The sequence below is a fragment of the Ammospiza caudacuta genome, chromosome 1 (genome assembly GCF_027887145.1).
Source record: "Ammospiza caudacuta isolate bAmmCau1 chromosome 1, bAmmCau1.pri, whole genome shotgun sequence".
Lineage (NCBI taxonomy): Eukaryota > Metazoa > Chordata > Aves > Passeriformes > Passerellidae > Ammospiza > Ammospiza caudacuta.
This window is the reverse complement of record NC_080593.1, coordinates 118,915,667-118,939,378: the sequence shown is the minus strand read 5'-3', so window position 1 is coordinate 118,939,378 and position 23,712 is coordinate 118,915,667. Positions and strand designations below refer to the sequence as shown.

Sequence of the window (23,712 nt, the reverse complement as noted above, 5' to 3'; positions counted from 1 at the left end):
AATTGTATGAGTCCAAAGGGCTTAAGAACAGAGAAAGCAAAAGTCAGCGAAATCATCTGTATTAAAGACAAACCTTTGCTATTTAAGCTCCAGAACTTTGACTGCCAAAATCTGTAAATGAAGGACTTGAAACACAATATAAACATCTGTGTTAGACAGTAAGACATGAAGCATGTTCAAATAATATGTGCTACTGCTATTTTAAGCTATAAGATATCTGACTTCAACATCGCTGCTCTAAAAAGGGAAAGCTATCCCTGGAGTTTGGTACAGGTTGTTCAGTAATTTGTACAGTCAATACACCCTCTTAACAGTTTTTCAATATTCTCTTCCAGCAGACGGAACGTGTTGCTATATGAATTGAAACAGAAGATACAATCTTTAGAGGTTAAAAATTAGTATAGAATTGGCCCATTTAGTATGTATTCTAGAACTTCTTGTTGCATGTTTCTAACAAAAATCATCTTAACACGGTTAGCAACATGTCAACTCCATGGACCAAAGTATTCTTCTCAAAATATTTCCAAACAGGGGGAAAAACACCTCGATGTTGGCACAATGAAACAAAAAAATTTGAGAAACAGTATATGCTTGCTAAACAAGAATTATGTTTATTTAGCTAGTGAATCACCTAGAGGAGTAAATTTTCACTTTCATGATAGCAATCTGTCAGGCTTGCAAACACCCAGAAATAGGAATTAAAGATTATTTTAAATGTAGTTATAAAGGTCATAAAAAGTCTGATTTAGACTGAGGTACATTTACTCAAAACTGAGATTCATTGAGTGGTAGCAAACAAACAGTTCCTCAGACAAATGCACTTTTTTCAGTATACATGTTACAGAAAAAAAATAAAGAAATGTGCATTAACTGGTGGTGTCCACCAAGCTGCATATTAATATTCTCTTACACCAAACAGTTTGAAACAAGGGAAATGTCATTCTATTATAATTTCATGTTACGATTCATTTGGCTAAACTGCAGCTTAAAGTTGCTTTGCCATATTAAAAGATTACTACAATAATTTTCACATGAACATTTAGACTTGAGTTTTACTCCAGGACTAAATATGGCATGATTTGCTTTTAATCTGTTGAATAGCTAAAAACTGACAATTAAAAAAACTACAACAAAGAAAAAATTAAGTTGAAGCAATGTGAATCTCACATCATTGAACCACTTCTAATGGTTAAATGTTAGTATTTAACAAATTCAAAGAGTTAATGAATCCTTGCATTCGTTCGGTCTCCTGTGCCTTAGCTAGGATGCATAAATACAAAAGACAGCAGATACTGGTAAAAGCTTCAGGACAGAAAGTGCTTGACGAAGGTACAGTTCTCAAGTGTGTTTGGTGAGAGAGTATAAGGGCAGATGCACTGATGAGAACCATTACAAGAAGAGTCAATTTCGTGTTAAAGTGTTCAAAGATGTCACCTTAAGCAGAAAAAAGCTTTAATAACGTCTTCTTAGACATATTAGGCATTTCCAGAGTCTACATCATTAGTGTTGTATTCTAGCAGGACATCTCCATATAGTTATTGTTTGTTTCTATTTCTCTCCTGAAAAAAACAAAAACAAAAAAGGACAATCATGTTAATACACACAGATCAACATTATCTGCTTTTCTATCATTACAGCATTTTCATTGCTTGCAATTTAGCTAAATCAGGCAACATACTTTCAAGGAAAATGCTTCAATTATTTCCAGGAATATTAAATTATACCATTCAAGTCAACTTCTTAAAGAGAAACACAGAAGTGTACACCAAACTAAAAGGCAAACGTTCCAAAAAACTGCTACCAAGAAAGGACTTATGTTAGTTTTAATTCACTTACAGTGAAATATATTGCACAAAGTGAACTGAGCAAGGAGACCAAGGGACCTACACACAAAGCAAGATGTACCCCGAATCTTCTGCTTAGCTTGTCAAAAAATGCTCTACTCTCTATCCATTATATCCCTGAAAAACATGGTATTCCCAGGTATATCCATCAAAGCCCCATATAATAAAAAGTGCTTAAGATCAAAAGGTAAAGTAACTAGTTGGCCCAACACCTCATCCTCCACACAAATGCTCAAGTGGCAAGGAAAAAATATATTTTTTAAGAAGGTCATGCATACCTTTTTTAGAATTTACTTTCAGTAACAAAATGAGAAGTCAGTGAAATAGGAATGGCTACAAAGAAACCTCATTTCAATGTGAGGCTGAGCCACAGTGAGGACCATATTAACTAGACCATATTAACTCACAGCACTATGAGATGCCACATTTGGCATTTAGGGCTAAAATAGTAATGGCACTGTAACTATCCGGGACTAACAAATCCACATTCTGTAGTACAGGTTTAACAGAATAAATGACACTGTTCTCTATCATCATTCTCCCTTTTCTCTACTTAGTTCAAGATAAACATATACTTTGGCATTATGACCACCTCCAGGAAAATAAAAAAAAACTATCAACAAATGATATATTGTTGCCTGCAAAATACATCTTCTAGCCTGCAAAAAGACACTGGTCAGTGTAAAAAACTGAAACCTTATCTTTCAATAGCATTTTCCATAATACCTTTTTTTATTTGTACCACTGAGCACATTAAAGAAATATACAAATACCTGCATGGAAGAGAGGTAGGTTCCCATCCACATTAAAAGATAATAAAAAGTATAAAGTACCTCTCCATATTTTTATTATTACTGTATATTATAATTGGAACAATAACAGCAGGGAAACAAAATAACCCAGGAGGCATTTGAACATCTATTTCAAAACCACATTGAAATTTTATAATGCTAGAAACTATTTAAGAAAATTGAAAATGAGCATATGACCCCACATAGATTCTTCCAAAAGGCAGTTTACTGAAAGAAGGAGGTATGTAACATAACATTTATACTGGTTATTACTGGTCATCTAGTCCTTTCCAAGACAGATCTCCAAGTTGCTTCAAGGTCAAACCAAAAGAATAAAGCCCAGTCTTGGTCACAATGAGCAGCTCATGGTCCCGGCAGCTGTGAGTCTAAGACTAGACATTAGCCAGGGTAGAATTTCAGTATATTTAAAGTGAAAGCAATACTTACACTACTCTGCTAGAAAACTATTTTTCCTAGTTCAAAAATACGTAACTAATATTTTCATAGTGAGATACTGCTTTTTAAGGTTGATAGTATCAGTCATTAATACAATCTGATATCTTCACAATGCACTCTTGGCTGAAAACAGATGATGACTGGCCTCATGCCTCACTATGCATGTAAGGCATGCAAAAATAACCTGCTCAGGCACATCTCAGATTATTCCTCTAATATTAGCAGACTTCAACTGCAACAACTACACAAAGTGTTGAAAAACACTCTTGTAGGAGTCTATGAAACTGCAATGTTAAACTATATAACAATTTTAAACACAGCCTGTATACAACTAAAATCATCAGTTCCTGTTTATTTGCAAGTGTTGCACACACAAGCACTGACTCAGGCTGTCTAGCAAGACTCTCTGCATTTCAAACTGCTGTACTATAAACTGACCAACACTATGCTTTGTGAAACTCTCAACTCAAAACACATTTAAGTTCATAAAAATTCAAAGTAGAAAAGGAAGGATACCCTGAATACCCTCTTCCACCTGATGAAATAAAGGAAGTGCTGCAAATTTTACATCTGCTTTGAATTCTAGAGAGGAAAAAAAGGCTTCAAAACATCAGCACATCTTTCCTCTAGTCTCAAAATTACATATTACTACATTTATATTTAAATACTTCAAGCAGACATACAAGCATGATTTATCAATGCAAGTGCATAGCACATTCTTCAAATACTGGTATTGGTGACATTTGGCATTCTGTACTGCAAAACAGAGAGAAAGACGACCTGATTTACTCAAACCACAGGCAGTGCTATTCCACTCAAAACCAAACCCCTCCCCAACTACAACACACCACACTCCTGGACCACTGTCTTTTCCTATCTCAAAAAGCAGTTTTCCTAGGGATTTTGGGCGTTTTGGTGTTTGAGTTTGTTGGTTTTTTGGGGTTTTTTTTGTGGTTATAGACAAACTAACAGAAGAATTTACCTCCAGAAGGCTTCCAGTACCAGAGTAGAAGTTTCCAGTGTAACCACTTCTCTTTTGCCCAATTAATTTCATTTCTTATATTCAGATAAGCAAAACTTTTATCACATCTCTTGCAATGCTCTTGGATGAAAACTTTCTCCTGTATATTTAAGTTCCCTGCCAAAGGTCAACTCACCATGGTCAGACTACCCAGCTGCAGGGGGAGTTTATGAACAGGACATGGAAATTAAGTACCATTCAAATCAGGATGATATGGGAACATATTGGCTGGTTAAAGGTACTTTCAGCTGCAGACCATATGGCCAGCACATTTCACAGATGCAAATAACTTCCTGCACAAGTCAAGTAAAGGTGAATCTAAAAATTGCTTCAGCCTTAGAAATGTGCATCAATCTAGTACAAACAAAGCTATGAAATTAGCCTGGTCTGAGCTGCTAAGCTGACTTACTTCCAAATTTCAGTTGTCTGAATTCAGAGCATTAATTGAATGATCCCATGCTGAGAAGTAGCTGCAATGTAATTTATCCTCAGATATAATGAAATCTCTGTGCTAACAAAATTTCAAAATTCAAAGCAACAAAAACATTTCCTGATCTGATTTGAAAGAAGCTACTGAGATGCACACAACCCTGACTTTGGGATTTCTTTGCTACAAAGAAGGCAAATGAAAAAGCCTCATTTTAAGTAGTCTACATGTAAATGCAAATGTGGCCTAACAAGAAAAAGAAGCTACTCCAGTCTTTGGCTGTATTTTTTTCCCAAGGTCCCACAAACTGAAACTCAAGGTCAGGAAAGGCAGATCTGAAAGAATGACTTTGGCTGATTTTTGCAGTAGTTGCAAGTGCAAGCATTTCAAGGCATCCATTTGGAAGCTATCCAGGGTTGCAAATTTACACAGGCCAATTGCAGAGCTCCCACACACCCTCCAGCACTATCAGCTAGAATTGTAAAAAAAACAAAAAAAAAAAACACCTCCAAACAAACTAGAATTTTGCCAAACCTCTGCCTCTTACTGCAACGTTGAAAGTGTTCATGCCTGGAGCTGTCTACTCTGCCCCTCTCCCATGAGGGAGCGTTCTAACAACAGCTTCAGAAGCTGCTTTACTGCAAACTGTGATTTAATCTTCAACTTAGAAGCCCTGCTCATCTGCAATGTAAGCTAACATGTCAGACTGCATTCTGTGAAGTGAGGCACAGGAACTCATCTGCTCTGCCAACTGTGCTGCGTGGGCACAAACACCTGGCAGAGGCAGAGCAGGCAGCTGGAGAGGTGGTGAAAAGAAGCCACAGCAAAGCTCATGAAATCTCATTTACTAATGGCAGCAGCCATAACCTGCAATTTATTTCCCTCCAGTGTACCATTAAAGCTAGGACAGCATAAGCATTGACCTTAAAGCTTGAGAACCACAATGAAAAACAGATTACTGGAAAAGTGAAAAATTCCAGAAATTGTTTACTCTGTTTATATCACTGGCTGTTAATATAAACTAGATTACTGAAGCTTTAAAGTTGTGTAAAATACTGGTCATTTTTAACTTCTCACTCTTGAACTCCCAACTGAGAGGGCACATCTCCTCAACACAGAAACAACCTCAGAACAGTTAAATATATTTAAATCAATTTCTCTGAGAAGCACTTCTGGGAAGCAGGGAGGGAAGGAGTAGATGAGAAGGGTCTCTAGAAATCTTAAATGATCCTAGAAATTTTTCTTGTGCAGATGCCATTCCCTCCCTAAATACTAATTTTCTTCTATTCCTTGACCCAACGTGAAAACCACAAGGCACAAATTAAAAATCAAAGTTAACGTACAAAGGCAAATATGCTTTTACAACTTCAGAGGAGCTTCTTTTCCCAGTATACTTTGCAAACTAATACTCATCTGAGACCCTGTTGCTGCAGATCAGTTGAACTATAGATAGTATATAAAGGTTCTCAAGTACATAAACGTTAAGAAACTCTGCAAAAGCCAGAAGACCTAGACTTCCAATTTATTTATTGTTCTTACTAGTTTTGATGGCATTTTACTTAGTCACTGAAACAGAATTGTAACCATATTTTCCTATTATAGGAAAAAAATGTAAAAAAGTACTGTAAAAATATAAATAAATTTAAATTCAATCAAACTCACACACTGTTAGTAGAACATGAACAGACCATATGATTTTATTATGAAAATGATAAAGGCAGTAAGAAGTTAATCCCCATCTGAAATTCCACACAGTACAAAAGTCAGAGGTGGAGAAAGAAACCCAACTACTTAAAGACACAGTATGATAACACAACAATGAAAGGCCCTGCAGAAACCAAGCTTGAACTCCATGAGCCAGAAAAGCCCTTCCAGTCTTGTCTTCCCAGGCAGATACCTTCAGTGACAGATCAGCTAATTCTAAATACAAGTAGCAGGTGCTTTGCTTCAGCACTGTACATCATTATACACTGAAATATCAGACTTTAATTATCTACAAGACAGCCATTTCAGCAAGATGATTTTAAAAAAAAAGCCTCCAGATCCTCACTATTATTTGTTAACAATGCTCAGAGTATAACATTGGCTTTTGAAGACTGACAAGAGATAGCTTCTTAGCAAATCTATAGAAATTGCATTTAGTGATGACCTCTGTCCCAGCAAAAGAAGCAGAAAGATGACTGACACCTGGGTTAGTTGTTCTCAGATGCCCAAGGGCAACAAAAACACATTACTTAATTGCTCTGCTAAGGAATTTATGGTAGCCTTGGAAGGGAAATAACATTCACTGCAGGGCTTACAAAATACACTGAGGAAGAATTTCTCAGGCAGTTTTTCTTTAAGCCTCACCATTCATACTCTTTGAACAGGTGTAACTCAAACTCCAACCTACCATGAGGAAAAATTAACTTACTTTATCTTGGTTTCCTATTTATAGGAAAATGCAGTGAATGTGGAAGTTTACATTTACTTTTTACAACTGACTATAATCTGTATGGTACAGAACAAAACAATAATTACTCATCAATATTAACTATACTGCCAAACCTCTGAAAAAGTCACAAAGAACCAGGCTTGAGAAACCTATCATCTACTAAGTTTTGTAATGCTTCATTTCAGGTAGATGAATATGAAGTTTTAAGCAAATTGGTTCTGATATAAAACAAATAATCCTAATTCAACCGAATCTACAGGAATAGCTTCAATGGACATGCAAGATCTGTATGTTCTAAAGTCCTGTTTTTTCCAGCAAACCACTTCCAGGAAATCTCCACTGAGTTACTGCTAGCTAGCCCATCTGCAGTATGAATCAATGAAGCAAGGCTGTGAAGAGTCAGATGGGTTGGGACTTTCTTGCAATACACAGGCATATTTCTTCCCTGCAAACTGCAGGAAAAGCATCACTGTTCTAGACAATTTGTTTTAATAGAGCACTGAAATCTGAGGAGATGTAGCAGGAGGCAGAAGGCTGCCTTATGAACTTTTACAGTTATCTGTGTATACTTAAGGTTCTGCTTCTGCTCTGGAACAAGAGATCTAGAATTTCTCCTTTGCTTTAAAAATCACAACTTAGAAGACATAGCACTTAGAAAAGGTACAACTGTCACAGATCCAGCTCAATTCAAGTCTGAAGTCTTGTCGTAGCTAGCTGCCTTGATATTTAAGCAGACAGAGTATTAGATTCCAAAAAGTGACTGTTCTCTAAGGCTTTGAAGTAAACCATTTGGTTGATATTCCTAGCTTTTCCAACAGGGGTCCCTATTTTACAGGAGAAATTGGTCTTTCCACTCCCGGAGTAGGAGAAGTTGAACTCTGTAAAAAGGACTTTGTAGGCTTGATTTCCAGGTAGGGATTTCAAACAAACAAAAAAACACAGGACAAGATCTGTACAAGTGTTGCTATGAACTAAGACTGTGCCTGTGAGTTTAATTACCTTCCATCTCTTATTCAACAGTCCAATATTGCGCTTTCCCTCTTGCATCATCACTAGAGAAACACAGGCAATATCACTGCTCAAACTCTTACATGGTCACTCTGTAAGAGACCACAAACATCTATCCCCATACTCTAAAGAATTCTAAACTATACCTTGGAACAGAAACAATTGACTCTACCAAATGCACAGAAAACAGGCACACTTGAAATCCCTGTGACTGTAACATAAAACGTGAGGGTAATTTTTAAGTTTTTCCAAAAGACTAAAGATGCAAAAGCAAATAAAGACATGGCAAATAAGCACATCATCACGGAAAGGAAATTCTGGAGCAGTATGCTCAAAATTATTCTAGCTCCAAATAATCTTCTCCCATGACCAGGGGTACATATTCATCACACAACCAGCAAGGAAGGGAAAAAAAGTGTTTCCTGTTTCTGCTTTCTTACTTCCAATTATCAAGATGACACTCTTGATAAATAGGAAGTTCAGGGAAATTGAAATGAACAGGAAATGAACATGTTTCTCAGAAGATATTAATTACATAACCCTCTTTTAGATAGTTTCATGTTTATTACATAAACCTCTTCTAAATATAAATACACAAACTTTTAGAAGTTGTTTGCTACAAATATATTTTAACTGCATTAAAAATTTTTGTCAATCACCTGTTTTCCTTAACTGAAAATCTGTCAATGAATCTGTATCTGTTTTTGACATTATATTATAGTAATTGATGTCTGGGAGTTAAGAGGAGGATGAAGCAGCTACAGTTCACTCTTAATGGATGATTTCTCCCTTCAAGATATTTTTAAGAAATATCAAATCAATCACAATGTCAGCAATGTCCTAGAAAGGAAAGGAGTTACACTGCTTAACACTACAGCCTGATAATTACAATTACCAGAGAAACAGAAGTTACATTGATATCAGAATGAAGGGGGTAAAAAAAATCACTCATTTTGAGAGTCAAGAAGTTCTAACTATGTCAGCATTCCCATTACAAGATAAGTAATATAACATAAGAAAGCAAAAATTTTAAATGCTTATTTATCTACCATTTAAAGGATTCCTAAAAAGTAAAAAAATTTCCAAATGCAAATTAGATAAACACAAATATATACTAAGTACTTCCATCTTACCTCATGTATAAAAATCAATTATTTTTGTGGACTATCACACCAAGAAAACCATCTAAAGCACTCTACAATTACATGAAACCATGACCTTTTTTTCCCACTATATGCTACAAAAGTAGAATTCTCCATCAAAAAGCACCAAAAGAAGTCCTAGGACAACAGGTAATAAACCACCATCTGTGGGCAAGGAAGTCATGATCTGCCAACAACTGCATTTTTAATCAGAGCCACATTTTATTTTCACCCATATACTTAGTGAAGATCAGATGCAAAGCTAGTACTACAGATGTTTTTCTTTATTTTCAATACCTTTGATTTTCTAAAATGTAATTAAGTCATCTTAAAAGGCATATTTTCAGATTTCTGTTTCATTCATTTAGATATTACAGCTTTCTGGTGAAAGACAATCAAACATCTTTTTAAATAATATGCAATACAAGTTGCACATTTACACCACAAAGCAGCAGTTAACTGAGGACAAATGGAATTCCAGATCATTTCAGTGTATGTCTGACAGAACTCATGAAAAGCATCACTCATTTCTCTGATCCTTTGGTAAAGATCACAGCACTTGTATGTTTAAAACAAGAGTCTGGAGCCTGAGCTGGAAGAGAAAAAGAATGATTACTGCACAAGCCCTGCTGTAGATGCCTCACCCACACCAGGGTTACATCAAACACTACAGCTCTAGTATTTATGCTTAAAGAGACTATTCTTTGTCATTTTCAAGTTACCTTTATCAAATGGCAAAGTTGCCATGTTTCATGTTTATCAGAGACTATTCATTGTACTTTCAGAAGAATACTGCCATATTTTAATAAAACATACTGCTAGGCCATATTGGAAATGAATTATTGATCCCCCTGAGTTGTTAAGATTAAACTTTTACAACCAATTATTTTAAGATAAATTAGCTGTAATGATGAACAGTTATAAAGCAAATTAAATCCCTAAATTATGTGCTGTTTGCAATATTTAGATTGCTGGCTGTATGAAAGTTTGTAACCACCTATGCAACAACAAAATATTAACTGAATTTCAAGGAACATGGAGGGGACTACTGCAGCCTGATGCATTTAATATTTTATTAACAGCTATAAGCATATTTTTTCATGACCAAAACACTGGAAACAAAGTGATTGCCACAGTTCCCAAAGAAAATGAACAGGAACTTAATTTACACAGTTCTACAGGCAGTAGAAAGTGCACATATTTAAATACAGCTCCATGAAAGCTTAGCTGGCACTAGGTAATAAAGAGCTATTCAATTAACCACAAACCAGAGCTTACAATACTAATTGGTGCATTTACAGACTTAAATCATAAGAGTTAACAATTGTATGTTTACAACTTAAAGACAGATTACTTGTACACTGTGTGATAAAAGAAAAACCACATTTAAAATCAACATTCAATCACAAGAGATTGCTAAAGTTAAACTCTCAGTAGATGCCATTAGTTTAATTTGAACTTCCTGTATTTTAAGTCTATATTAATTTGCTGAAAGCACACCTCAAATCCATCTACAAAGAGAAAACCTCACGACTAACCTACACAGCTCCAAAGCAATTTTTGATAATTAGAAAACCAATTTGTACAATGCCTTAAAAGAGCCAATGGCCACTACTGCAAGTATCTTGACAAGCATGTTTTCTCTCAGTAGTGTTGGGAAAGTTAACTATTTACAAAGAAACAAAGAGGGCAATATTTGAGCCATACAGATACTGTATCTTTCTCTGAAGATATTATTCAAATAGCAACGTTAATTTATTAGTCAAATATCCATCATCATAATTATGTAGTTCAAGACCTACTAAATCCTGAACTCAGTACTTTGAATTTTAAGTTTGGCACACATAGAAACATTTCCACTAATCTACATTCCTCCTCTTCATTACATTTTGTGGCTTTTACCTACTACTGAGGGAACAAATCCACAAAAATAAAACAATTTTCCTGAGTTGCTAGGGCATGCCTGAATTATGACTTGTTTGTGAAGCTTTTTTTTTTCAACAAAGGAGTTTTTTGAAGCAAACCAGTTATTTATGAAACATCCCAAAATTCTGAAAATTTACAAAATACTGAAGTGTGAAGGCTACAGAGATCCATTATGCATTATAATCTCAGTCCTCCTGAAACATTACAAAATTACAGGAAATCACAGAATCAGAACATCTGGAAAGGGCCCATGAGGATCACCAAAGTCCAACTCCTGGTTCTGTGTCCAAGAGTTGCACCTTCTACCTGAGAGTATTGACCAAACACTTCTTGAACTCTGTCAGCCCTGGAGCTGTGACCACTTCCCTGGGCAGCCTGTTCCAGTGCCCAACCACCCTCCTTTCCTCTATCTGATCTACATCTTCCCTGATACAGCTTCAGGCCATTCCCTCAAGACCTGTCACTGGTCACAAGAGTGACAGAATCAGCGCCTGCCTCTCCACTTCCCCTCATGAGACCACAGTAAGGTCTCCCCCCTCAGTCTCCTCCAGGCTGAACAAACCAAGTGTCCACAAGTCGTTCCCACATGGAGAAGACCAAACTCTTCACTATCTTTGTGGCCCTTCTGGATGCTCTCTAATAGCTTTACATCTTATATTGTGGCACTGAAAACTGCACACAGGACTCGAGGTGAAGCTTCACTAGCACAGGGTAGAGTGGGACAATCACCTTCCTTGACTGGCTGGTGGTTCTGCACTTGATGAAGTTGTACCAAAGCCTGAAAAAGTCGAAGTACTTCCCTTACATTAAATATTAGTTAAAAAAGTAGTCCATCACTCCATCACTGAGATACCATGAATGTTAATGATACTCATTTGGGGCATAATCCATTTTCTTTCTAGGAAAAAATAATCCAAAGGGCATCGCATACCCAACTGGGATACTCATCTAGCCTCCTAACAAGAGAAAACTTTCAACATAACAATTTACTGCAGAGTCATGCAATAGAACTACAAAATTGGTTTGGAGTATGCCTGACACAGTTCCACAGGAGATGCAACACACACCTTGAAGGATTAGGAATGTACAACAGGGCTGAAACCACCACAGTACTAGAAACCTAAGAGAAGTAAACATTTCACCTGCTTCACAGCTTCTTTAGGTGTCAGCTTCAAGTGAACAAATTCTCAAGGCCCTTAGTTAGCATAAACCCTAAACTTTTGGGGGTTTTTATTCCAGCAAGTGGTATGACATGATGAACAGAGAACATTAGCAAAAAATCACACTGATGGCAACTTCATTTTTGAATACTTGCATATCATCTGACTGGTAAAAACAGATCCTGAAATGTTTCTAACCATGAGACAAATCATGTATTTACAGTTACTGGCAAGTCTGGAAAGCAAGTAAATATAGGAAACGTAAATATTATGGCCAATGGTGAGCACAAGTGTTATGATTAGGCAGGGTACACAAGACAAAGTACCCAAGTACTACAAAACTGCTTGAATTAAATGCTTTTCCCTTGTCTAATGAGCATTTCAGGAAATGTCTCCAAAACTAAAAGTTTCTCTACAGGGTTATCACATTTACTCTTCCTTGCAGAAATGAACACTTTTTTTTTGGAAATGCACTATCAGAAAGGTCAAAAAATTATTTCATCACTTTATCACTTATGTTTTTCACAGTTCCACAAAAGATAAATTGAATCAAGGAGAAAACCTGCTCTTCACACTAACCATGCTGTTAACATTTCATTAAAGCAGAATTTGAATTGAAACGTTATGTGAAATAAAGTACGCTTCTTCTCTAATTTCTGTTCCTTTTTGTGACATCCAGAAACTGTAAAAATCTAAGCAAGAAGACTTCAGTTATGGAAAATGGACTCAATTCAGTTCTCATTTGCATTGAAGAAGTAGAACCTGTCAGATGTCTGCTTATTCAGGCCTACCTTCATCTTGTGATTAAACAGATGACTAAACTAATAAACAAGTAACAGGAACTTAAATGTTTTCATTAAGAGCCAGTTATATCAAGTAGAGACTTTGAGCAAGAAGTACCACTTTCTGATTTAACACTTGCAGACAGAAATTCCAGATGAATGAAAAATGAGGTTTCTGAAAACAGAAAAAAAAGAGCTACTGTAATGACACTGATTTCTTACCCTACGCATGGCTTCCTCCTCCTCTTGACGCTTCTCGTAATGTGCAAAGTCATCAAAGATTGAGGTGGTATGCTTGAAAGTAGCAATTATTTTAAGCACTTGCTTGGCTTTTTCTAGGGGTACCTCTTGAGTGTCCCTCGAATTGGTAACTGGTTTGTTGTCATTGTTTTCCAAGCGAATATGTCGCAGTTGGTTATTGGGAACGTCTTTGACAAAGATCCATTTGACATCAAACTTCCCCTTCCACTTATCCTGAGACCAGACACCAGCATATGCATTGTAGTCCACAACAGACTTCATCTCAGCCACTCCGCAGAAGTGTCCACTGCCATTCACACTGAAGAGTAAATAGAGCGGGCCTTTGCCATTCAGGGACCGGTAAGCAGCATCCAAGCGCTTATTCCCATGCTCAGTGCTGCACCAGATAGAGTACTTAATGGAGCGATGAATATCGTCCTCTGAATAACTTTTGATTATAAACACACGTCCGTTCTTCAGATTCCAATCAAAGTCTTTGGGATTGTAGTTGTTTATGGCCTTTAGTTTCTCCAGCACTGGGTGCACTTCCACACCAGAAGGTGAGGAGCTGACGGACACAACACCTAAACCAAAGTTCTCGCTACCAGCTCCATTGTTCTGGCTGAAGCCCACACCCCTATTACGAGGAGCTACCCAGCGGTTTTGCAGCTGCTGCTGCTGCAACTGGTGAGGCTGGGCCTGCTGCTGAGGTCCTTGTTGCTGTTGTGGTTGCTGTGGCTGAGGCTGCTGTTGAGGCAGTTGGCTTTGCACCAGTGGTGGTGGTTGAATTAATGGCTGAGGCTGCTGGATTATAGTCTGAGGAGGCAGTACTGGTTGAGCTGGGGGAGCTTTTACCACTGACCCTTTGTCATCCCAAGTTCCAATATTCATGTTGTGTTTTATAGGTGGCGGCGGTACAGCAGGGCCCCCAATGCCCACGTTACCTTTAGGCTTGAGTTTCGGCTGAGGTTTAGCAGGTTTCCTTGCAATTGCAGCCCATGAGGTTGGTTTAGGTGCTGAACTGCTAACTGGGGGCACGCTGTTAGCTGCAATGCTTGTCATACCTGTACTGCTCAGAGCTGAACCTACGGTTTTTGTTACAGCAGCCGTCATATCTCCACCAATTTTCAGTCCAGTCATGCCTTGCTCAATGCTGCTAATCCCAGGCACCTTGCTCAGAGTATCACTGCCAAATCCAGCCTGTCCATCTGCTATGGCTCTCCCAAGAGAACTAGGTGGATAGCCATAGCTGCTGCTGTAAGCAGAGCTTTGCGTTGATTGTCCCTGAGATCCACTTGTCCCCCATGTAGAGAAGTCTGCATTCCCAGGAAAAAAATTAAATCCATGCTGCCCAAGAAATGGAGGGGTATTTCCTAATGCCCCAGGCTGACTAAATACACCATCAGGTATGTAATGGTGTTCACCATTGCTCATCTGTCCATAAGTTGTCAAATATGGCATTGGAGGGTCACCTGCAGTTGACCATGCTGCTTCACCTAAAGAGTATGGAAATCCAATGGATGGAGCATAATAGCTAGGCATGTATGGGTCTGACATTGGTGGATAGCTGTTACTCTGCAAGAAAATAAATTTTTAAAGAATCAGTAATAGTGACAATTATGCTCAGGGGAAAAAAGCCTGTAACACAATCCAAAACATTTTTAAGGGTTATATGAATGTATTTGTAACTTTCACCATTCCTCACAACATAAAAGATAAATGAGCTATCTGTCAGATATGGCCACTTCTTCATGAGACCTTCTCAAAGCATTAAAGGGCCCCCTTTTGCTCTGGAACATTATCCTCATGTTTAGCACCTAAGCTAGGTTTAAAATGCCTCCATGCCAACAGCATCAAGAAAATAACAAGCTACTCTAAAACAAGTAGTTTTTTCTTTAGTTATAAAGGTACATAACTGTATCTTTATAACTAAAGAAAAATAGATGCAACTATAATTTAAAGTTGTTGTATTCTTAGATTTTGTCATATTTCTCACTTCTAATTGGATACTCCAACAGACTAGTAGAGTGAAATGGATGCAAGGATGCCTGTTTGTTTCAGGAGTAGCAACAAAAAAGAGGTAACACATCCATGCTATGGAGAATGGGCATTAAATCAGTACTACTCCAGATAGACTCCTGGGAAATCACACAATTTATCTCTTGAGACATTTGAAGGACTACCCCCACATGATTTCTGCTGTTTTTTTCTAGAAAAAAATTCCACATATCGTTTAGCTGATGCTTCCTTAATGCTGTATTATTGGAAAAATAAAGAGAAGGCAAGCAAAAATTCTTAGTCTTTTAATAATTTGCACTCTCTCTCTCTCTCTCTCAAGATCACTCCAGTTTACAAACTTAACATAACTCATATCAGCTTTCAACTACAGAGGCAATTCACAGCTCTGGAAGTCAAGCCATTAGTGTCTTGGCAGAAGAGCTGTACCAAGCTGTAGTGATACTAAGCTTCCATCTATTATGGCATCGGCTGTGAGCTACTTCTACCACTTATAAAGGAAACCATGTCCAAGCATTTAATATATTCTCAGAGCCAATAAAACTGTTGTTTTGGACTGCATCCAAAATGATGATTTTGTTTTAAATGTAAGGGTTTGGTTTTTAGCTCAAGTTTCTTGTAACTCCATCTTTCAGAAGCTAAAGCAGAAGCACAAGAGACAGGGACATGAAAGCATGCTTTTTAACTGAAGCTTTTCCAGAATTCTTAAGAACACTTCATCTGCTTAAGATATCATATGATGAGACAAAGTATGACATAAAATTATATCTCTGTGTATATTCATAGTCAGCAAGTCAGTAATGGTAAGAAATATCCAAAAATTAAGTCTGGAAGTCAGCTGAATGTCAAAGTTTACTTCAAGGTACTAACCAATGTTCACTTACCTGATTTGTCTGACTACTTAGATATGGCTCAAAATCATCATCATTTACTGCATCCTTTTGATGAATCGAACCGTTTTGTACTGAAACTAAAAATAAATCTGTATTAGAATAGTCACTGGAAAACCTATGCTGCACTTTCAATCTAGGTAACATTTCTTAATCATCTGTATATTGAAATACATATTATTGTTAAACACCATTCCAATTTAAACAAAATAGCTCATTCTACTGATCATGAGGATCAGATCTCAGGAGAGGTCTGCAAAGATGGCAGCTAGAACAGTCTACTCCTGACTACTCTTTCCTGGGATCACAGACATGTGGATCAAGAACTGCAGGCACACCTTATTTGCACAGGCAGTAAATCCAGCATTTCTGGAAGTACCAGACCAAGTGTAAATGTGCAGACCAACCCCATCTATAGACATATTCAATAGGTTCAGGGAAAGTTGCAACATACAGCTTTCTCCTGTCTGGAGGAAAGGCAGTTACCCACCAAGACAACCATGAAGGACACCACTATTCAGCTATTCAATCCTGTATTTCCTACACAACTATACTGCATTAGTGACATCTCTGAAGCTCTGAGGTGACAAAGCAAGACAGAAATAAAAGCTTAAGTCCCAAAAGGTGATTACAGGCCTTTCCCAACACATATGGCACTATATGCTGCAATTTCTTCCTACCTGCTCTTCTTGGTCTCCTATTACCTTTCATTTCATCTAAGGCATTACACCTACCTGGGATTCTCCAGCTGCCCAAATTACTTGAAGTGTCTCTCTACCATCCCCCAGGCTACTATTGAAACAAAGCCACACTGCACAAACTTCTGCTAAGTTCCACTGTTTCCCAGGGTGCAAAGCAGAACAGGGACTTAAACCAGCACTTTCAATTACACAACCTGAAGATGAAGGTCTGTTCTTAAAAATAATTTTACTGGTTATCCAAATGCAACTTTTTTTTTTTGTCAAATATGTTCAGTGGGGCAAAAAAGAGAGTCTCAGGATGATCAGTAAGGTGCACTGAAAAACCATGACTGCAGAAGTTACAAGAAAACAGCCAATTTTCTGAAACTTAAACTGAGTTAGGAGACAATTTTATGGCTTCCCTCTTTTAGCAAAAGCTTCTGAAAAGCATATACAGCCATGTAATTAAATATTCAACTTTGCTGAAATTAGTGTTTAAGAGTCAGGGGTTTTTTCTTGCTTCATTGGGGGTAGGGGCGTTGCCACCCAAAATTCACATTGTAAGCCAAGTGGTGCTTGAATTTTTTTTCATATTGACTTCAACATCCCTAAAACAAAACTGCCTTCAATGAATGAAACTAGCTGAAAGAAATGACAAAGTAATAGATATAATCACAAGGAATAATCAAAATCCTGGAAAATTTTATTAACTTCAGAGAGCAGTAAAAAAAAGGTAAAAATTCATAATTTAACACAGAAGGCTTCTTCAAAGCAATTATCTGGGAAGAAAGCAACCTGTGTCTTGAATACCTTCTTGAAGTTTTAAAGGAACAGCAGACACTTCAGCTATTACAAACTGGTTTGTAAACACTGCATTTCTATGCTAGCAACAGTCAAATATGACCAGCAATGCTGAGCACAATGCAGTTTACAACTGGATAGAACAATATTCCAAATCAAACATCACATTTAAATTAAATATTAGGTGCTGGGGTTCTTTTACCCCATAAATAGAGTTTCAGTTCAGGTCATGTATCATCCTGAATTTACACACAATGGTAACATAATAATAAGCTCTTGATATTGGAATTCCTCTGTATATTTGGCCCAGTTACACACAGGATGAAGCCTCAAAACATTTTGTCTATGTCATGTTCACTGCTTAGACTTAACCAAATAGAACAGACAGCACAACTCTTAAACACAATTTTATCATAATGAAAAACATGGGCAGCAGCATACAAGTTTCTTAAAAGCATGCAACCACAAGTAAAGGAATAAACAGATGTATATCAAGACTAGTATCCCATCAAAATTAATCTCCTCATACTGACAGCTAATCTTCATAAAACGTGCATCTGCTGTGTTTATTGCTCCACAGGTATCTAAAGGTCACTGAAGACAGAATTCTTTTTGGGTTGACATAACTAACAAAATATTGCTGTCAATGTATTTTCTTTCTTATTCATTCTTTACTGAGATATTAAGTCAGTGACACAACATTTCTACAGAGACGCTTCTTCTGGTGAAATATATACATTTCCTAGTGAAATAGCATCACTGGGAGCATGTTTCTTTAGCTTTTCACTCTAACTTCACATAACGTGTTAATAGTGAAGAATGTAGCCCACACAGACATTTAACAAGAGCAAATGAATGTCTCATTCCCAAAATCTCATGTTAAGTGTTCCAACTGAACAGGGCAGCGATGAAGAATACTAATTGAAACTAATCTACAGATACTAAAAATATCTCTATAAATATGATGCTAAAAATACTGTATGTTTCTGCAAACACTGTGAAAACATACAGTGTAATTAGATATTGGGAAGAAGCAACTCATCAAATAGAGGAATTTAAAGCTGATATTTTTTTAACTGCTACTATCCTTGGATTAGCCACACACAAAATACAATACCCAAAGGTATAATAACTTTTTCATTAGAAGCCATCACACCTTAACATGAAGCATAAACACTGAAAGAAACATGAAATATTTCATTCTTGTTTTAAACCTAATAATTACATTTAAGCCTCCTATGAAACAAAAAATTGTTATACACACAAGTGTAAAAATAAGTCAGCACCTTCCTATGACAGATGTGATACACTGGCATAATAAACAAAAGGGGGGAAAACCAAAAAGGAGTCCCAGGAGTGCCTTTTTTCTTCACACCCCTGTAAGTCATAATTTGATGGATACCAGTTCTGATATTTTACGTCAACTGTACAGTAGTTGACAACTAGAATAAGTAAAGTTTCATGACAGGAAGATATAATCATTCAAGCCTCTGAAATACCAACACAAATATCTGACACAACAGATAGATAGTACTGCTCTACATACTGGAACTTCAGTCCCACAAGTTGTGGTTGAAGGAAACAGCACACCAGTTTATGAGCAATTAGAACAAAGCATCCAAGGCACTTTACTAGACAAAAATAATCAGCTACCGATCAATATAATTTTCAGGTCTAATATTTTTCATTTTAATATGAAATAGGTATACACCCCTTTTATCATTCTCTCATATGCTCTACCAGACGTGGACAGCTTCTGCCATCCTCCCTAACATTACTACTCTTCTCCTATGCACAGAACCACCCTCAGACTGGTCTGTTAACTCAGTATCACATCTTCCCTCAGAGCTCCTCTAAGCTGAAACCTATCACAACAACTGAAAGACTACTGGCTGCTAACATGTGGTCAGTAAGGACTGCTGACACTGACTAAATTCAACCACTTGAAAAAGCCTCTAGCCCAAAGCCAACAATTTGTGCTACAGTGAAGATGTTAGCACAATCTCCTAGGCCTTTAATCTAATGCTAAGTCATAACTTAGTTTCACTAAGCAGACATTACACTGAATAATTTAACAGAACAGAGATTAATTGTTCTGTTTCACTATAGTTTTCACTCAGGTCATACTCTCATCAAGAGAATATATCATAAGTATTCATTATTTAAAAGGATGCAGTCCATAAAAAAATCCAAGTTCAGAAATGCAAAAATCTCTTCCTTACATAGCAAGCAGAGATGTGTTTTGATTCAAACATTCCACAGCAGTGACAAATTGTAGAACACAAAAATATGCTAACATAAATAAGCCAAAGAAAAACTGACTAGTGCATTTTCACACACTGTAACATAGCACCCAAATAGAAATGCTTAATACTTCCAGTCCAAGTCACATATATAGAGTACAGTTCAAAAACTACCTGTGTGATTCTCTAACAGATGCATCTAATTAACCTCTCTAAAACTGAGAAGTGATAATTCAAAGATTGTGAAGCCACAAAGTATTTGCTACAACGAGTCTGACTTTTCTTCTCATTTAAGGGCAACATGGAAGGTTATAACCACAAACTATTTCAAAAACATGAAGTAGTTAATTAGTGCACTTTGGACAAAAAAAAAAAAAGAATATGAGAGAACAAGTATTCAAGAACGACCAAACTAAGGAGGAGATAAACGTGTTCCTTTTTCTCTGAATGCAGAGAAATTAAAAAGAACAGCCAAACTCAATGAGATCTGGGAACCACGTGCCACCCCACAAGCAATACATGTAACAAGAAGCAGATAATCTGCACGTAGACGGAATAATAGAATAAGTATGCTGTGGATAACATTAAATGACAGCTCACAGAGACCAATTAAATTAGTTCAGATAATGAACTAAGAGGGGCAAAGAGTACCCAAGCTCAAAAAATAGTTTCTTATCTGCCTTAGTATAACAAGCATATTAACACACAGAGGTAGCTGTGTGCATGCTACTCTATAGCTCAGTTTGCTGAGCAACTAAGAATTAAATAGGTACAAAGTGGACTGTTTAGGCAGTAAGAAATTCCAAAAGAATATTAGTGAGAAAATAAATTCCAGACAAAATACTGCAAGATATAATCTGAAATGCTGTTTACAATTGACTTGCCAAGAATTTCAGAGAGAAGAATATTAAGTAGTTAGTAGTTTTTTCCTTCTGTGGGAAAGAAAACCCACTGAGTATGGTATTTAAAAACTAAGACTTTGACAGAAACATTAAAAAGCAGAAAAGCAGAAGGCTTGTTACACAGACAAAAAATCAGTTACTGGTGCTAAAATGAAGCAAGACTACAAAAATTCAGAGAATAAGGAAGGTGATGTTTTCTGCTCATAGATATGAGTAACTAGTCACATGGTTGCTGTCTAGCAAACTAAGGAAGCTGTTCAGAAGATTCTTCCTGATGATTCTACTCACTACACAGAAAGGCCCAAGGTGTACCGTTAAGAAGAGATTATACAAGCATATCACAAAGGCAGCTAAAAGGAAATGACTATTTAACTGCCTGACTTCTGACATTAATCTTTTGCAAAATAACACATTGTAAACTGACGTACTGCTGTGCCACAGTAAAAGTGCTGGGAGGTAACATTTCGGCACACAATTTACTGTCATCCTGCCCTGAAATAAAAGACATTCTATAGCTACAACCTCTTGCTATGACTGTCAGACATCATCCTCCATAAAAGCAATATTACAGATTTATATATAAATACAAGGTTAACTTACCTTTATTTCCCTGTCCTTTAGGTCTCTGTATATAGGAAAGTGGGGGGGAAGGGGGAGAAGCAAAACAAGTTCAGTTAGAATCCTCTAATATAAACTTCACTGTAATTCTATTTATTTGCCAATTCTGCCCTTTCCAACTAAAATATCACTTGAAAATATTACCAAACCATGCTATTATAAAGATGTTGTGACATTACTTAAAATAACATTATAAAATACTACAAAACCAAAACCTGATAGAATTTTACTGAAATTATTGAAATTATCTAGGATTTATCAGCATATGAAGATTAAATGGTGCAGAAAGGCTGAACAAGTGAATTTTAATTGCTCCGGGGCCTGAAAAAACATTTGCAATAAACAAAAATAACAGAGTTAACAAAAAAGGTCAGTACCTTAAGATTACTGCCAATACCCAAATTTCATTATGATATGTCATCTTTTAAATTGACTGACAGGTACTTATCAGAGAATAACATACAATGCCTTGCTTTTTAGATATACGAAGGAATACAGAATTCTATCATATGCTTAACTTCAAGTTGTGCATTCCTCACCTAGGCAATTATACTGAGAAAATTATGTACAGTCTGTACAATGCTTTCACACAAGGAAATAATTCCTTAAGGAGGATTTTTTTTTTGGGATTAGTCATTACAAAACACTGTTAATCTGTCATGCACTAAGAATCAATGTAACATTACAAGTTACAGTATCCTTAATTCCGCTACAGCAAGATAAACTAACTTCAAAAAACAAATGCTAGTCCATGAAAATCTAATTCACCTTCTCACATTACTTTCAACTAAACAGGAGTGGTTCTCCAGGCTCCATCAGTCTGTTAACAATTTTTAGTCCTGAAGAACTCAGTATTCAGAGGTTTGAAACTTTAGAGGTAACAACCTCCAAGTCACTTCCATGCGCATTTGTCTCAAGAGTTACCTAAAACTGTTCAACGCTGCTTCACCTAGAGGTGCACTGGTTAGACACTGTCCTCTCCCAAAACGGGAAAAATCTCTGTAACCTGAAAAACCCCAACCACCTCATCTTTTGGGATGAATCTAATCCAGACACAAAGGCATGCAAAGGCCAACAAGAGACAGAACTAGAAAAAGTTCGGAAGAAGCAGCCTTCATGAAAGGAACAATGAAAAGCTAAGAGATCACTGAGCTAGAAATAAATGCTTAAAGGAAACTGGAGAGCATGCACAGAGACAAAAGAAACAGAACACTAAAGGCACAGAGAGAAAATAAAAGGAGGCAAGGGACTGCAGGGCTAAAACTTTTGGGGAGTGGCAGAAACCCACGGACGAAGCAGAGATCAAGACAGAACAGCTTCCAGCCAGAAAGAAACACCAGCAGAGGCCTAGCAAAGGTTAAAGAAATAACAAATTCTAAGCTCCGTGAAGGACCAAGTTTAAAAAAGTGTTGCACAGCGCAAAGAGAAAAACTGAGAACGAGTGGAAGAAGCGAAGGCCGAAGGAAAAGAAGTCAGAGGCGCGAAGGGAGAAAGGTGGGCGAGGAGAGCGCAAGGCAGGGCGAGGAAGGATGCGGTAACGGGAGCCTGGCGGAGTTCGGGGCGCGCAAGGAGAGGAGCGGGCGCCGGGCGCCGCGGGGAGCCCGGCCCTAGGGCGCTCCCGGGGCGAAGAACCGGGAGCCGGGGGCCTGGCCGGGAAGGGCCGGCTCCCGAGCAGGGCACACACAAAGGGGGCCGCGGGCGGGGGCCGGGCCGGCGGCGCTCGGGGCTGAGCGGCAGCGGCGGGCGCTGCGGGCGGGAGCGCGGGGAGGCGGAGCGGCCCCGGCGCGGCTCAGCGGTTATAAATAGGGGCGGCCGGCCGGGAGAGAGGCCCGCCATCCCGGCGGCGACGGACAGCCGCTCCCCATGGCGGCGGGGAGGGAAGCAGGGAGGGAAGAAAGGAAGGAGGGAAGGAGGAGGCCGCGAACCGCGCCGCCCCGGCGGCGAGGGAAGGTGCAGGTGGCCGCCCTGCCGCCGCCCTCCCCCGCCACGGGTAACGACGGGGCCGGGAAGAGGAGAGAGCGGGCGGCCGCCCCCCCCGCCCCGCGGGCGGTACCTGGTCGACGCTGGTGGCTGACATTCTTCACGGGGAGCCGCGATCCCCTCGCTCCGCTCCGCCTGGGCCTCGAGTGATTCCGCACGCCGGGGCCGCTCGCTCGCCTCCGCCGCCTCCTCCCCGCCGCCGCCGCCGCCTGATTGTCGCCGCTGCCGCCTGGGTTCGCTGCTGCCGCCGCCGCCGCCGCCGATCGGGTTCCCGCTGGAAGGAGCCGGCCGGCCGGACGCAGCGCCGCTTCCCCCCCCTTGCTCTGGGCTCCGCTTCCCCACAATGGCGGA

The 23,712-nt window shown here is 38.4% G+C and overlaps 1 protein-coding gene across 3 annotated transcripts; it reads right to left on the bottom strand.

Annotated features, from left to right (window-relative positions):
• Positions 1-591: 591 nt before the first annotated feature.
• YTHDF3 (YTH N6-methyladenosine RNA binding protein F3) lies at positions 592-23,712 on the bottom strand. Of its 3 annotated transcripts, none has more exons than XM_058816547.1 (5): positions 23,435-23,712; positions 21,364-21,388; positions 16,132-16,217; positions 13,214-14,806; positions 592-1,559 (listed from the first exon to the last, which is right to left on the bottom strand). In XM_058816547.1, the coding sequence occupies exons 1-5, from the start codon at positions 23,456-23,458 to the stop codon at positions 1,536-1,538; spliced, it is 1,752 nt and encodes a 583-aa protein (XP_058672530.1). In that variant the 5' UTR covers positions 23,459-23,712; the 3' UTR covers positions 592-1,535. The 3 variants fall into 3 exon arrangements, with proteins under 3 accessions (XP_058672530.1, XP_058671707.1, XP_058673315.1); XM_058815724.1 differs by lacking the exon at positions 592-1,559 and adding an exon at positions 9,214-9,715; XM_058817332.1 differs by lacking the exons at positions 592-1,559; positions 16,132-16,217 and adding an exon at positions 9,214-9,715 and having other exon boundaries at positions 23,435-23,520.

Bases quoted from the DNA above. Each gene is read 5' to 3' on its own strand.
- YTHDF3 (XM_058815724.1), bottom strand. From the start codon at position 23,458: ATGTCAGCCACCAGCGTCGACCAG. The intron at 21,389-23,434 runs GTACCGCCCGCG...TCCTATATACAG, and splicing joins CAGCCACCAGCGTCGACCAG to AGACCTAAAGGACAGGGAAA. The intron at 16,218-21,363 runs GTAAGTTAACCT...ATTTATTTTTAG, and splicing joins TAAAGGACAGGGAAATAAAG to TTTCAGTACAAAACGGTTCG.